This window comes from Nothobranchius furzeri, chromosome 9, assembly GCF_043380555.1.
Source record: "Nothobranchius furzeri strain GRZ-AD chromosome 9, NfurGRZ-RIMD1, whole genome shotgun sequence".
Lineage (NCBI taxonomy): Eukaryota > Metazoa > Chordata > Actinopteri > Cyprinodontiformes > Nothobranchiidae > Nothobranchius > Nothobranchius furzeri.
The window spans coordinates 64,309,670-64,324,269 of record NC_091749.1 but is presented as its reverse complement, the minus strand read 5'-3'; the positions used below and the strand labels follow the sequence as shown (position 1 = coordinate 64,324,269).

General features: G+C 43.3%; 1 protein-coding gene across 1 annotated transcript in view; it reads left to right on the top strand.

Moving 5' to 3' along the window:
* The window catches only part of mettl15 (methyltransferase 15, mitochondrial 12S rRNA N4-cytidine), a 98,319-nt gene that overhangs the window by 52,311 nt on the left and 31,408 nt on the right, over positions 1–14,600 (top strand). The window contains exon 3 of the mRNA XM_015953353.3: positions 8,328–8,464. Coding sequence (XP_015808839.3) covers positions 8,328–8,464 — 137 coding nt within the window. The remainder of the gene's footprint in view (positions 1–8,327; positions 8,465–14,600) is intronic.

Genomic DNA, 14,600 nt, shown 5'->3' with positions numbered 1-14,600 from the left:
CCGTCTCAGAGGCGTCCACCTCCACAACGAAAGGCCGTGTTAGGTCCGGGTGGAGGAGGATGGGCTCGCTTACAAAGCGGCGGACCAGCTCATGGAAGGCAGCAACGGCCTCCGGGGAGAGGCGGAAAGGGTGAGGCTGATTGGTTGTTTTCGTCAGGGAAGTTAATGGTGACGCCAGGGCGCTGAAGTTGCGGATAAACCGGCGGTAGAAGTTACAGAACCCCAGGAAACTCTGCAACTGCTTCAGGGTCTTGGGTAGTGGCCACTGCACGACCGCCTGAACCTTCTGTGGGTCCATGCGCAGGCCCTGGGAGGAGATGATGAATCCCAGAAACGAGGTGGACTCCTGGTGAAAAGCACACTTCTCCAGTTTACAGAATAAGTCGTGCTCCAGGAGGCGTGACAGAATGGCTCGAACATGCTGGGTGTGTTCCTCGGCCGTGCGGGAGTAGATGAGGATGTCGTCCAAATAAACAAAAACCCAACGACCCAGCATGTCACGGAGGACATCAGTGATGAAACGCTGGAAAACGGCAGGGCTGTTGCAGAGGCCGAAGGGCATGACCAGGTACTCATAATGTCCAGTGGGTGTAATGAAAGCGGTTTTCCACTCCTCTCCTTCCTTTATGCGGATGAGGTTGTATGCACTGCGGAGGTCCAGCTTGGTAAACAGTGTGGCTTGGGCAGTGGCGTCCAGAGCCGTGCTCATTAAGGGAAGAGGATGGCGGTCCCTGATGGTGATTTTATTCAACCCACGATAGTCTATACAGGGCCGGAGGTCACCTTCCTTTTTCTTCACAAAGAAGAACCCTGCCGCCCCAGGAGACGTGGAATGTCGGATAAACCCCTTCTGGAGAGCCTCATTGATGTAAGCGTCCATCGCCTGGGTCTCTGCCGGGGAGAGCGAAAACAGCCGACCCCGAGGCGGGGTGGTTCCGGGCTGAAGCCTGATCTCCAGATCGTAGGGGCGATGAGGAGGCAGCTTGGTGGTAGGCTCCTTTGCAAAGACCCGAGCCAGATCGTGGTATTGGGGTGGAAGGAGTGTTAAATCCACGTCCTTGGGTGGTGTCTCCCTAGGCTGTGATCCTGGAAGGAGTGTTAAATCCACATCCTTGGGTGGTGTCTCCCTAGGCTGTGATCCTGGAGACGGATGATGAAGGCGACAGTTAACACCCCATGCCATGACTTTACTGGTGGACCAGGAGATGTGAGGGTCGTGGAGGCGGAACCAGGAATGACCCAGAATGAGAGGAGTCGTAGGGGCGTGAATGACCAAGAAATGAAGGGTCTCTACGTGTTCTCCGATGGTCATCCGGGGGTTCTGGGTTCGGTGCGTGATCGGATATGGCATGAGAGGGCGCCCGTCCACTGAGGTGACGGGAGCGCGATGATCGAGGAGGGTGAGTGGAATCTTGAGCCGGTTGACCAACCCCTGGTCGATAAAGCTTTCTGCAGCTCCGGTGTCGAGGAGGGCCACCAGGGGGACCGGTCCTTGGCTCAGCTGGAAGGAGACCGAGAGGGTGGTGTGATGAGGAGCTGCATGAGTGGAAACTCCGAGTGAGGCAGCTCCTACACCGACCCGGAGGGACCGTTTCCCGGGCGTATGGGGCATGTTGCACGGGGATGACCCAGAGCCCCACAATAGGCGCATCGTCCCTCCTGAAAACGGCGCGCCCGTTCCTCGGGGGGCAAATGACCCAGTTGCATGGGTTCCTCCATGGGTTGGTTCTCCTGACGGCGGGGGAAAGTTCGGGATTGTACGGGAACCGCCCTCACTCCTGGTCTGGTGAGGAGGCAGCGGTCCAGCTGGAGAGCCAGGTTCACCGCCTGGTCCAGGGTGGTTGGAGCCTCGTGACCAATCATGCCCTCACGGATGCGGGGTGACAATCCCTCCAAGTACACAGCCTTCACCGCGGCATCACCCCAGGTTAGACGGGCAGCGGTGGTCCGGAAGCGTGAGATGAATTCGGCCACGGTCTGAGAGCCTTGTCGAAGCTGGAGCAGGCGTGTCTCATCTGCGACCTCGCTGCTGGGATGAACGAATGCCTTCTTCAGTTCTTTCACGAAGGCTTCATAGTCGTTGCAGACTGGGGACTTCTGATGGTACAGAGCAGCCGCCCATTCACCGGCTCGCCCAGTCAGCAGGGAGGTTAACAGAGCCACGCGAGAGCAGGAAGTCGGGTAGCGTGCCGGCTGACACTCAAAAGTCATTGACAGAACGGCCAACATGCTCTCCGGGGATCCTTTAATCCCATCCCATTTCTCTGGGAGACTTAGATACGGCTCCACCACGTTAGGAGTGGCAGATGACTGTCGTTGGAGGGCTGAGGAGAGTTGGACTACCAGTTCGGTGACGGAATCGAGTTTGGATGCGAGGCGATCAGTAACAGCACGCAGCTGATTGTTCTCCACACGGAGTTGGGCGTTGTCCGCCTCCTGGCGTTCTACTCGGCTGAGCAGCTGCGCTACCTCAGCTCGCAGCTGTGCGATCTCCGCTGGGTCTACTCGGGACTCAGTCATCCTGTCAGGTTCGATGGGCTGAGCTGGAGTGGTTATGAGACCCAGGCGCGGAGAGAATGGTGGATGGAGACTGATATGTGGCAGCGTGGGAAGTTCTCTTCCCGTATGGTTCGTAGAGTTAGTGTCTTAGGTCTTAGAATGGCTTGGCGTCTATCGTTAGATGATGACTGAGTGCCGGCTCCGCTGTGACAGGTCCTTAAATAGGCTCAGCGGGATGACGTCACCGGGAAGCGTCGGTGACAGGCATGCTGGGAACTGGAGTGCAGCGCCAGCCCAGCCCGCAGAGGAGGTTAAGAGGAGGAGTTCATGACACTGTGCCTGAAGGAGTTCTGCCGTGTGGTGGAGTTGCTAATGCTAATGGTTAGCTAGTTGAGATGTTCTCTGCTGTTTACTGGATGCTAAAATAACAACAGCCTTCCCCGTCGTGAGTCAAGATGAGTGAGTCCATGAATGTGTAGTGACAGTGTGATGTAGCTCTGTCAGGTTTTTCAAATCCTAGACTTCCATCATCTATTTTCTATCGGAAGCTATTGCAGGAAACAGGTGTAGGAGATTATTTTCATGTTCAGCCTGCACGAAAAACTCAAGAGTAACCAATTACAATCAGAAATAATCATTAAAACATAAATTTTCAGTGAGTCACACCTTTAAAGCCATTTTCATAAAGAGATCTTCCAAAGGGGTGATGGGTGAGAATGTAACCATCCGCAGCTTTGATATAAACATCCTCGGTTTAATTTTGTAGTAAAATATCAGAACCGTCAGTTAGTAAAACAAAGCAAATAGCTTCATTCATTTTTTATTTTTTTGCAACTTGCATCAAAAGCTTTTAGTTTTCTTCTTTAATATTAGGAACAAATTAAAGCAGCAATCCAGAGTTTTCAGCTTTTTAGGAATTATGTGATTTTTCAGAAATCTGTAAAAATGATAGTTTTAACCTGTACTGTGATATAATATATATATAATATATATGTGATAGGCAAGACATCATTTTCTCTTGCTGAGGCCGCTGCCCGTCCCGTAGAGTTGCATGTAACTTGAGCTGCGCGCCACTAAGCATTAGCCAGTAGCATTAGGCACGTGCTCATGTACAGATGTCAGTTACAGAGTGTGCAGTTGATGACCTTTGCTGTCCTTAATATTTTTTTATATTGCAGCCATTTGCTAAAATCAATAAAATTATTTTTTTCCTCATTAATGTACACGCAGCACCCTGTATTGACAGAAAAACACAGAATTTTAGATTTTTCTGCAGGTAATAAAATGAAAAACTGAAATATCTCATGGTCCTAAGTATTCAGCCATCATAGCAGCCCTTCAACAGTCAGGGCTAAATGGCAGAGTGGCCCGTTGGGAGCCTCTCCTCAGTGAAAGACACATGAAGCACCACATGGAGTTTGCTAAAAGACACCCGAAGGACCCCGAGATGGTGAGAAATATGATTCTCTGGTCTGAAGAGACCAAGATAGAACTTTTTGGCCTTGATTCTAAGCGGTATGTGTGGAGAAAACTAGGCAATGCTCATGACTTGTCCCCACAGTGAAGCACGGCAGTGGCAGCATCATGCTGTAGGGGTGTTTTTCAGCTGCAGGGACAGGACGACTAGTTGCAATCGAGGGAACGATGAATGCGGCCAAGTACAGGGATATCCTGGACAATAACCTTCTCCAGAGTTCTCAGGACCTCAGACTGGGCCGAAGGTTTACCTTCCAACATGACAATGACCCTATAAGCACACAGCTAAAATAACGAAGGAGGGGCTTCACGGCAACTCTGTGACTGTTCTTGAATGGCCCAGCCAGAGCCCTGACTCAAACCCAATCGAGCATCTGTGGAGAGGCCTAAAAATGGCCGTTCACCAACGTTCACCATCCAACCTGACAGAACTGGAGAGGATCTGTATGGAGGTATGGCAGAGGATCCCCAAATCCAGGTGTACGTCTTTACCAAGAAGACTCATCGCTCTATTAGCTCTAAATGGTGCTTCTGCTAAATACTGACCAAAGGGTCTGAATACTTTAGTTCATGTGATATTTCAGTTTTCCTTTCATCTGTGTACATTTCTCAAATTCTGTGTCTTTCTGTCAGTACGGGGTGCTGTGTGTGCATTAATGAGAAAAAAAAAGATTAAATAGACTTTATAAAATGGCTGCAATATAACAAGAGTGAAAAATTGACAGGTCTGAATAATTTACCCATTATATATATATATATATATATAGATAGATAGATAGATAGATAGATAGATAGATAGATAGATAGATAGATAGATAATAGATGATAGATAGATAGATAGATAGATAGATAGATAGATAGATAGATAGATAGATAGATAATAGATGATAGATAGATAGATAGATAGATAGATAGATAGATAGATAGATAGATAGATAGATAGATAGATAGATGATAGATGATAGATAGAAAGATAGATAGATGATAGATTGATAGATAATAGATGATAGATAGATAGATAGATAATAGATGATAGATAGATAATAGATGATAGATAGATAGATAGATAGATAATAGATAATAGATAGATAGATAGATAATAGATAGATAGATAGATAGATAATAGATAGATAGATAGATAGATTGATAGATTGATAGATTGATAGATAATAGATAGATAGATAGATAGATAATAGATAATAGATAGATAGATAGATAGATAATAGATGATAGATAGATAGATAGATAGATAGATAGATAGATAGATAGATAGATAGATAGATAGATAGATAGATAGATAGATAGATGATAGATGATAGATAGAAAGATAGATAGATGATAGATTGATAGATAATAGATGATAGATAGATAGATAGATAATAGATGATAGATAGATAATAGATGATAGATAGATAGATAGATAGATAGATAATAGATAATAGATAGATAGATAGATAATAGATAGATAGATAGATAGATAATAGATAGATAGATAGATAGATAGATAGATTGATAGATTGATAGATAATAGATAGATAGATAGATAGATAATAGATAATAGATAGATAGATAGATAATAGATGATAGATAGATAGATAGATAGATAGATAGATAGATAGATAGATAGATAGATAGATAATAGATGATAGATAGATAGATAGATAGATAGATAGATAGATAGATAGATAGATAGATAGATAGATAGATAGATAGATAGATAGATAGATAGATAATAGATGATAGATAGATAGATAGATGATGATAGATAGATAGATGGATAGATAGATAGATAGATAGATGATGATAGATAGATAGATAGATAGATAGATAGATAGATTGATAGATAGATAGATAGATAGATGATAGATAGATGATAGATAGATAGATAGATGATAGATAGATGATAGATAGATAGATAGATGATAGATGATAGATGATAGATAGATAGATAGATGATGATAGATAGATAGATAGATGGATAGATAGATAGATAGATAGATAGATAGATAGATGATGATAGATAGATAGATAGATAGATAGATAGATAGATAGATAGATAGATAGATAGATAGATAGATAGATAGATAGATAGATAGATAGATAGATAGATAGATAGATAGATAGATAGATAGATAGATTGATAGATAGATAGATAGATAGATAGATAGATGATAGATAGATGATAGATAGATAGATAGATGATAGATAGATGATAGATAGATAGATAGATGATAGATAGATAGATAGATAGATAGATAGAAGATAGAAGATAGATAGATAGAAGATAGATAGATAGATAGATAGATGATAGATAGATAGATAGATAGATAGATAGATAGATAGATAGATAGATAGATAGATAGATAGATAGATAGATAGATACATAGATAGATAGATAGATGTAGTTTGGTAATAAATAACTTTGAAGTCCACAAAACAGTACATTTTCCCACTACAGTGAAGTAAAATGGAGAGCTGCGGTACCATCGGTCTGTCATGATTTGAACAAAGCATCAAACAGATATTTCATTAGGATTGATGAAAATCATTTAAACATGACACATGGCCTGATATTATAAGTAATTTAACTCAGCTGTAGGTCTGATTTATGACAGACATTTTGCAGATAATGAATTATTAGACCAAGAGAAGTGAACCAGAGCTTCATAAAGGGCGTTTCCACACTTGTGTTCCATTGATAGCAGAACCAGGCCTTCCCCCACCCCATTATGGTTTGTTTGTGCAGGTGTGAACACACATCAACCTTTTAACTTCAGAGCACTTAGTGTGAACAAGACCTGGTTTTGAGCCGACACAACGAACACATGCATCCTGCAAGGTTTGAGCCCAAACCCTTTCTTAGCCAAGTTTGTGTTGCATTCTAGGACCTAGTTGAAAAATGAACTGAGGGCTCAAAAAGACACATGGCCTCTCTGATTTTTTAGCAGATGACTGGATATATCAGCTCCAACTCGTAAAACACCAAAAAGTTCAAATTGTTTATAAACGGCTCCGGTAGAGAGGGTTGGATCATTTTGTACGTAAGTTAGCCTCGCCCTCAGACAATCTGACTAATACTCAGACTGAACATTCTCACCACGCTTATAGTTACGCATCATTTCATTTGCATTTTTGCCAGTATGTAAACAATCCAAACCACAAGAAAAAGCTACAAATAAACAAAACTATGCACCGATTCAAGTCAAAAGAACATAGATGTGAAAATGTCCAACGCTTATGGTCTTAAACCCAAACATTGTACAAAGGGAATGGTGTCAATGCACATGTTTATTGACTGCATATGTAACACGTACATTTCATTAAAAGTGGAGTATGAGATGCTTTTGTAGAGCATTTTTACCAAATTGATCAAAATGCTGCTCATGAGCTTTGGGTAGTGACCGAAAGAATGAGATTGTGGATACAAGCGGCCAAAATGAATTTTCCCAAAAGGGTGGCTCGGCTCTCCCGTAGAGAGAGGGTGAGAAGCTTGGTCATCTGGTAGGGGCTCGGAGTAGACCCGCTGCTCCTCCACATCGAGAGGAGACAGTTGAGGTGGCTTGGGCATCTGGTCAGGATGCCTCCTTGGTGAGGTTTTCCGGGCACATCCAAATGGGAAGAGACCTAAGGAAAGACCCAGGACACGCTGGAGGGATTATGTATCTCGGCTGACCAGGGGACGCCTTGGGGATCCCCCGGAGGAGCTGTCCCAAATGGCTGGGGAGAGGAGAGTCTGGACCTCCTTGCTTAGGCTGCTGCCCAAATGACCCGACTCTGGATAAGTGGTCAAAAATGGATGGATGATTAGAATGCACTGCATACCAATGGCTACTTACTTAAACACACACACACACACACACACACACACACACACACACACACACACACACACACACACACACACACACACACACACACACACACACACACGCCAGCGACAGGCCAAAAACACAAGACCCTCAGGAACAAGCGTTGGGTTTCATTTGATGGAACTTGTTTTTCTGTGACCACATTAAACTCTTTTCCCCACCTGTCATAGTCCCTAAAATGTGAAAGACGAAACCAAATCTCCTGAAATGATAAGAAATAAGGTGATTATTTAAATACAGCAGCAACGCTTGGACGAGCGAGCATTTCAGCTTTAAACTCTGTGATGACTTTTGGTTTCATTAGAGGAATCCTGCAGCTTCAGATGAGACAGAAAACGTCTCTCACGACGTTGTGACACGTTCTCCACCACGGAGAAAGAAACACTCAACCGATGAACTAGCGTCGTGATGACGATGATGAATCTTGTTTACGGAGTCTGGCTGTGAGAAGAACGTGTTGTTTTCTTTCTTTCTCGCATGTAGGTGGTCCTGGACATGACATTTGGAGGTGGTGGTCATACCAGAGCAATACTGAAGACGGCTCCCAAAGTCACAGTCCTGGCCTTGGACCGAGATCCCACGGCGTTTTCTCTGGCCCAGCACTTAGCCAAGGAGCACCCGTAAGTGATTTATTCAGAAAGATCAACCTGAGCCGAGTTGGAGCATAAAGCAGCACACTGTCTAGACAAATGTTTACGCTACAACAGGACTAATATTTCACTGTGTGTTTTTATTGTCACAGCTGACAGCTTGACAGTTTTAAGAAGTGTTAGGTTTTGTGGTCATTCTTTTCCTAAAGCATACTGTGGGTTTCATAAACATCATCATTGCGGCTTTCCCTCACTTTCTCACTTGTTTCCTGAGCCTGATCCAGCAGAGCTTGCCAGGAAACAGCCCCTGAGTTTCACTGTCCAATCAAATCCATTCTTCCTTCTTAACTTAAAGATTCCCCCCTCCCACGCAAAGATGGTGGGCCCAGCATGTCATTTGTCAGAGTGAGGGCCCACGCCTGCTGTGTGAGGGAGATGCTGCCTCCCACGAAGGATCCATAAGTTATGGCGAGGAGAAAGGAGAAGGGGGGTTGTTAAAAGTGAAGAGAGAAAGAAAAAAAAACCAGATAGAAACTGAAAACATAAGAGTGAGTGGAGAGGGAGACACGAGGGCACAACGCCAGGGTGAGCGGGAGTGTGTGTGTGTGTGTGTGTGCATGAGAAAGTCGCGGGTGGATGAAAATGAGATGTTCCTAAGACCGTGGCGTGGGAAGGAATCCTTTTACGTAGATTCTGGGGAAACCTCTCTCAAGAGAATCTGCCAGCGAAATGTGCCGGTGAGCGGGGAATGACAATTAAGGGAGAGAGAGAGAGAGACTAAGAACACTGCATTCTGTCAGCAGCAATATACCCCCGCTGTAAACTCCTCCACGCCTACTCGTGATGCAAGTCGAGATAGGCTGGAGAAATCCAGCAATTAGCCAATATTATTGGGATCCTGAGTAAAAGACCTTGCCTGCCTACGTTGTGCATCCCACACATCAGGGCTAGAGGATTTTCTCCATCCTCGGTACTCCTGCGCCTTGAGCAAAGTGCACCCTTATTGCAAACTGTTGAATGTTGGTGTCAGCCTGAACCGAGTCTCGCTAAACCGGGAGGGTAATTCATGGCCAAACACTTCAGAAAACAACATGAAGTTATGAAAATTCAGCCACGTCTTTAACAGGATTTTCCTCCTGCGTGTTGAGCCTCAACGCTCTGCATCATTCTTCTTGTTGCTATGACTTCCCCGGGCTCCAGGCACTGCGATTGTTGCACCCACCATAAACATTATAAATCTGAAGAGGCACCGATCGTTACCGAGCAAACACTGCATCTCCGCTTTTATATAAGGTCACACAGATTAATGGGATATTTTTCATTTATTGCATCCATTATGCATTTAGTTGATTTAAAACCAGGCTTCGTGTTGGCCGTCTGTGAAAACTTTCATTCTTACTGACCAATGAGTGATGTACACATAGGGATGCTTTGCTCAGATTGTTAACTATTTTAAAATGAGACTTGCTGTGAAAATATTTTTTAAAACCCTCATTCAGGAATCCCTGGGTTTTAAACTAACTCTTTAAAACAAATCCCACCTTCTCATCTTCACATTGTTCCAGATTTTCCCTTAGAATCATGCTGCATTCACTTACCATTGGACAAATGGCATCTAAACCAATTTGCCTAATTTTTTTGCACGTTTCCTGCAAGTTCTCATCAGAAGTTTGATATTTCTCTTGAAGCCATACAGGTAATGGCTAATAATCAGCCATATAAATGGTAAATAGCCTGTATTTGTATAGTGCCTTGTTAGCATTCTACAACCCCCTAATGCGTCATTCACCCATTCACACACACATTCACACGCTAGTGGGGATAAGCTACAATGTAGTCACAGCTGCTATGGGGCGCACTGACAGAGGCGAGGCCTGCCAGGCCTCATCGGCTTCACCGGTCCCTCCGACTACCAACAGCGGGCCAAGCAGGTATAGTGCCTTGCCCAGGGACATAACAGCAGCATTGTCTGGGCGGAGCTGTAATCGAACCTGAAACCTTCCATTTAATGGGCAACCTGCTCTACCTCCTGAGCTACTGCTGCTTCTATATATCTCTTTTGGTCCGCTCTTTTCTGACTTAGAATAAACTGAGCTGACATACCTGGTGCTGCAGTTTGGTTTCAGCGCATTTCCTGCATGTTTTAGATCATAAAATAGCTGATTTGTTTAATTTAGTGACGGATCACTCCCGTAGACATAGTGATGTAAGAAAGTATTGATATGGCAATATATCGTGATATATTTTTCTTGCTATATTATATCGCATATATATATATATATATATATATATATATATATATATATATATATATATTAGCTTACAGGAATACCACACTCCTGGTTTTTTAAGATGGTGACTTCACATTTCTGTTTATAAATGTGCTTCCGTAGCCGACAGACAATTTAAATTCCGTCTAAAAAAATCAGCCAATATTGTCTGGCTGTATTGTGATACCTATTGCCAGAATTTCACCAATACACATCCCTAGTAGACACTGTGGGAGACTGGTAAGACATTTAAGTTGTTAGAGGAAGGTGTTAAAAAAAATCGGAACATACTGCAAGGAGATAAGTTTTGCTTTTGATTCTACAAGCGAACACTAGAGGGAGCTCAAAGCAAGCCAAAACTAGCTAATTCCCCTTTAATAATGCACTAAGTAACGTTAAAATCAATGTAATATTATATCGTGATCAAACTAGGGATTTAAACCCCTAATGGCGTGTATTCGATATAGTGCCTTATAAGGTTCTACAACCCCCAAGGCACTTTACAACACAAACAGTTATTCACTCTTGCACACACACACATTCACACGCTGGTGATGCCCTAGGGCTTCACTTACTGAACCGAGGCTGTCGAGCACTGGCACCACTGGCCCCATTGACCACCACCAGCAGCAGACAAGGTGGGTTAAATGTCTTGCCCAAGGACACAATGACCATGACTGGCAGTGCTCGAACCTTCAACCGTCCGGTTATGGGTTGGGCCACCATCGCCCTTAACCATGGTTTATGCTTGACGCATTTACTTTCCGCGTGGTGATGCGGCTCGCGGATGGAACGCGCTTCACAACTCGCAGCGTTTATGGTTCATGCGGCTCGTCTCTGCGGTGAGCCAATATTCTCCCAAACTGTAGGGGGCAGCATGGAGCTCTACGGCATGCATCCAACACTACACCATAGTAGAAGTAAAAATTACTGTTTACAACATGGCATTCCAGCATTTATAACAGTGTCCTCGTCTTTTCCGACAGTGTGAGCTATTTCTCTCCAAGAATTATTAACAACATGTTGATCACGGTGATCTCTGAGAGCTGAATCATACAAATGTCTGTATTTACTAACCTCTGCCATACTAGTTCTTGCCAGTCCGCCATGTTTGTCCGCGTCCAACCGTCCGCATGGTTAGAAAATTTCCTAGGTGCGAGGTGCGGAAATTTTGGGCCGTGCGGAGGCGCGGTGGAGGGGCGTGGTTGTTAAAATGGCGCAATTTCGCCGCGCGGAGCCGTGCGGACCTCGCGGACGCGTCAAGCATAAACCAAACTTTAGCCTTCAAATGACTCTCTACTTATGTGTTCCCAGTTATCTGAATGCTGTAATAAGTTAGCCTCATTCTTCAGAGGTTAACGTGAGAACCTCGATCTTCCTGCCGAGCCAGACTTTTTTTGAAGCGACTCAATTTCCTTATTTTCAAAGTCGATTCATTAGTTTGTAGAAATTTGTAAGACATTACTGAATAAGTTCTGGAGCTGCTGTCCTGAAAAGACTTTAAATTGGTTGGTTAACCAGAAGTTTTCACACAGCTGCCTTTATAAGCAATTAGTCATCCGTGGAAGTGAATCATCCTCAACCCACAAAACATCCAGACACTGTCCGTCTGAATCACACGTGGATTTCTGGAAACAGACCCATTTGTTTGATTAAGCTGTTGCTGCACAACTAAAAATGTATCTAAAATCATCTGTTGGGATTTTTGTCTTTACTAAAATAAATCAGACACCAAAACGTTTTATGCAGAAGCCAGACGAAAATGTAGTAGTTGTTTGACATGTTTACAGAGAAAAGCCTAGAAAATGTTTGCATTTGATTTAGCTCAGTGTCAATTTTCATTTTTAAGAAGCCAAATATGTTATTGCACTTTTTAAAAATGAAGAAGCAGCCTGTAAATACTGCAGATCACTGTTAGATGTCCTTTGATTACAAGAGCACAGCTTTTCTCTTGCTTCAATAATAATACAAAGTCCCAGAAAGATCTGTAATAGTCTTGAAGGCCAATTGAAGCTGATTCAGATATAAAAAAAAAAGTTGTATTTTTGAAAGACTAGACTCTGTGTTTTTATCCTTCACTCACTGTAGATATTTTCATCACTTCTCCCCTGCTGAAAGCAATCAATCAGCATCTTGTCTGAGGCTTCAGTGACGCAGGTAAAAGAACTGAGGAGGTCAACACAAGGGAATATTTCAGGCTTGATTTGTGACGAGGCAGCATGTGAAGGATCCAGATGTCCTCTTTGATCGTTGAAGAAATCGTAAAGAGATTGTTTGAAGATTTAGAGTTAATTATTTAAAATTGTGCTTTGTGTAAATCAACTGCTCTTCTCAACATTAGGACCTGCTCTAGCTTGAATTTTTCTCCATCCTGTGTCTTATTGTCTTAAGCTTTCATTGATTTCATTCAAATTTGAGCTGAATTCACACCGAGTGTTGCGCTAGTCCGCCAAGGAGCCGTTATAATCCCAACAAGTTACTCTGGTATCAATGTTGTCTGTGCTGCAACTAAGAATAACTCAGATCTCTTAAGCAATTATGGGTCTACACTTGAACTTCAGCACTACACCGCTGAAACTTGTCCTCTTTAATAATATACGACGTTACATAAGGCATTTATATCTCAAACACTGTGTCTAAGCCACATAAAGAAGTTAATAATTTAGAATTGTTATGTAACCATTTGGCATATTTTTGAAGCCGTATAAAACATCTTGTGTAGTGTGACTAAGGCATGTTCATCACCTGCATGTGGGTGGACACGTACTCCTCAGAAGCTTGATTTCCAATAATTAAAGTGTTGCTATTTGGGGTAAAAATGTTCCAGCAGATTGGAGGAGTTTAGCCGTGTGAGCCGTGAAGCTTTCGATGGCACGTAGATGTTAGCTCATTTTCCTGGAAATGAAACAAGTTGACAAAATATACTTTTAAATTGAATTTCTGACACAAAACAACGTTTTGTGTGTGATAAAATTCTGATATGCTGTCTTCGTTTTCCTGTTTTTTGAGTGCTGGACAGATAATAATAATTTTAGGTTTTTCCCTTGTAGACTACAGAGTGAATAGTCCATTTTCTTACTCAAACCCTGTAAATAATACAATGAAGTTCCTCACTATAGACTTTGTGCATCAATCACTTACATCACCCTCTTAGATTTAGAAACTACTACAGTTTATTAAGCATCAAAAATGAAAGATAGCTAGTGCTGGTTAAATCTTACTTCTGCTTCCTTATGCTCCAAATCCTGCCATTAGGTACGGCCTGTCTTTGTATAGTGCCGTCTTAGGGTTCTACAACCCCCCAAGGTGCTTCACAACACAATCAATCAGTCATTCACCCATTCACACCCACGTTTACACACTGGTTGGGGATGACCTACGATGTAGCCACAGGTGCCCTGGGGCGCACAGACAGAGGCGAGGCTGCTGAGCACTGGTGGCACCGGTCCCCCCTCCGACCACCACCAGCAGGCAAGGTGGGTTAACTGTCTTGCCCAAGGACACGACAGCAGCATTCTCTGGTCGGATCCGGGATCGAACCTGTAACCTTCTGATTACTGAACAACTCGCTCTACCTCCTGATCTACTGCTGTACCTGAGGTACCAATAAGGTGTAAAACTATAGCCTAGCATTTACGCCTAGTTCTGTTGTTTAGCAGCGAAGCATAAATGTCTTGTTTATGGGAGCTGCCATGCTGTGTGATCCCTGCCTTCTCTACAGTTTTAAGAATAACTGATTACAACTAAAGAAATAATAATGAATTTGTGAACATGCAGCACGGAGGTAAGAAATGATCAGTGGTGTGTTTTTATTTGTAAGTCGCTAAAATCTCCAACTCATTCAGATGGACTAGGCTGCTTGAATCGTTTAAATCAATATATTTGCAGTGGTCTCT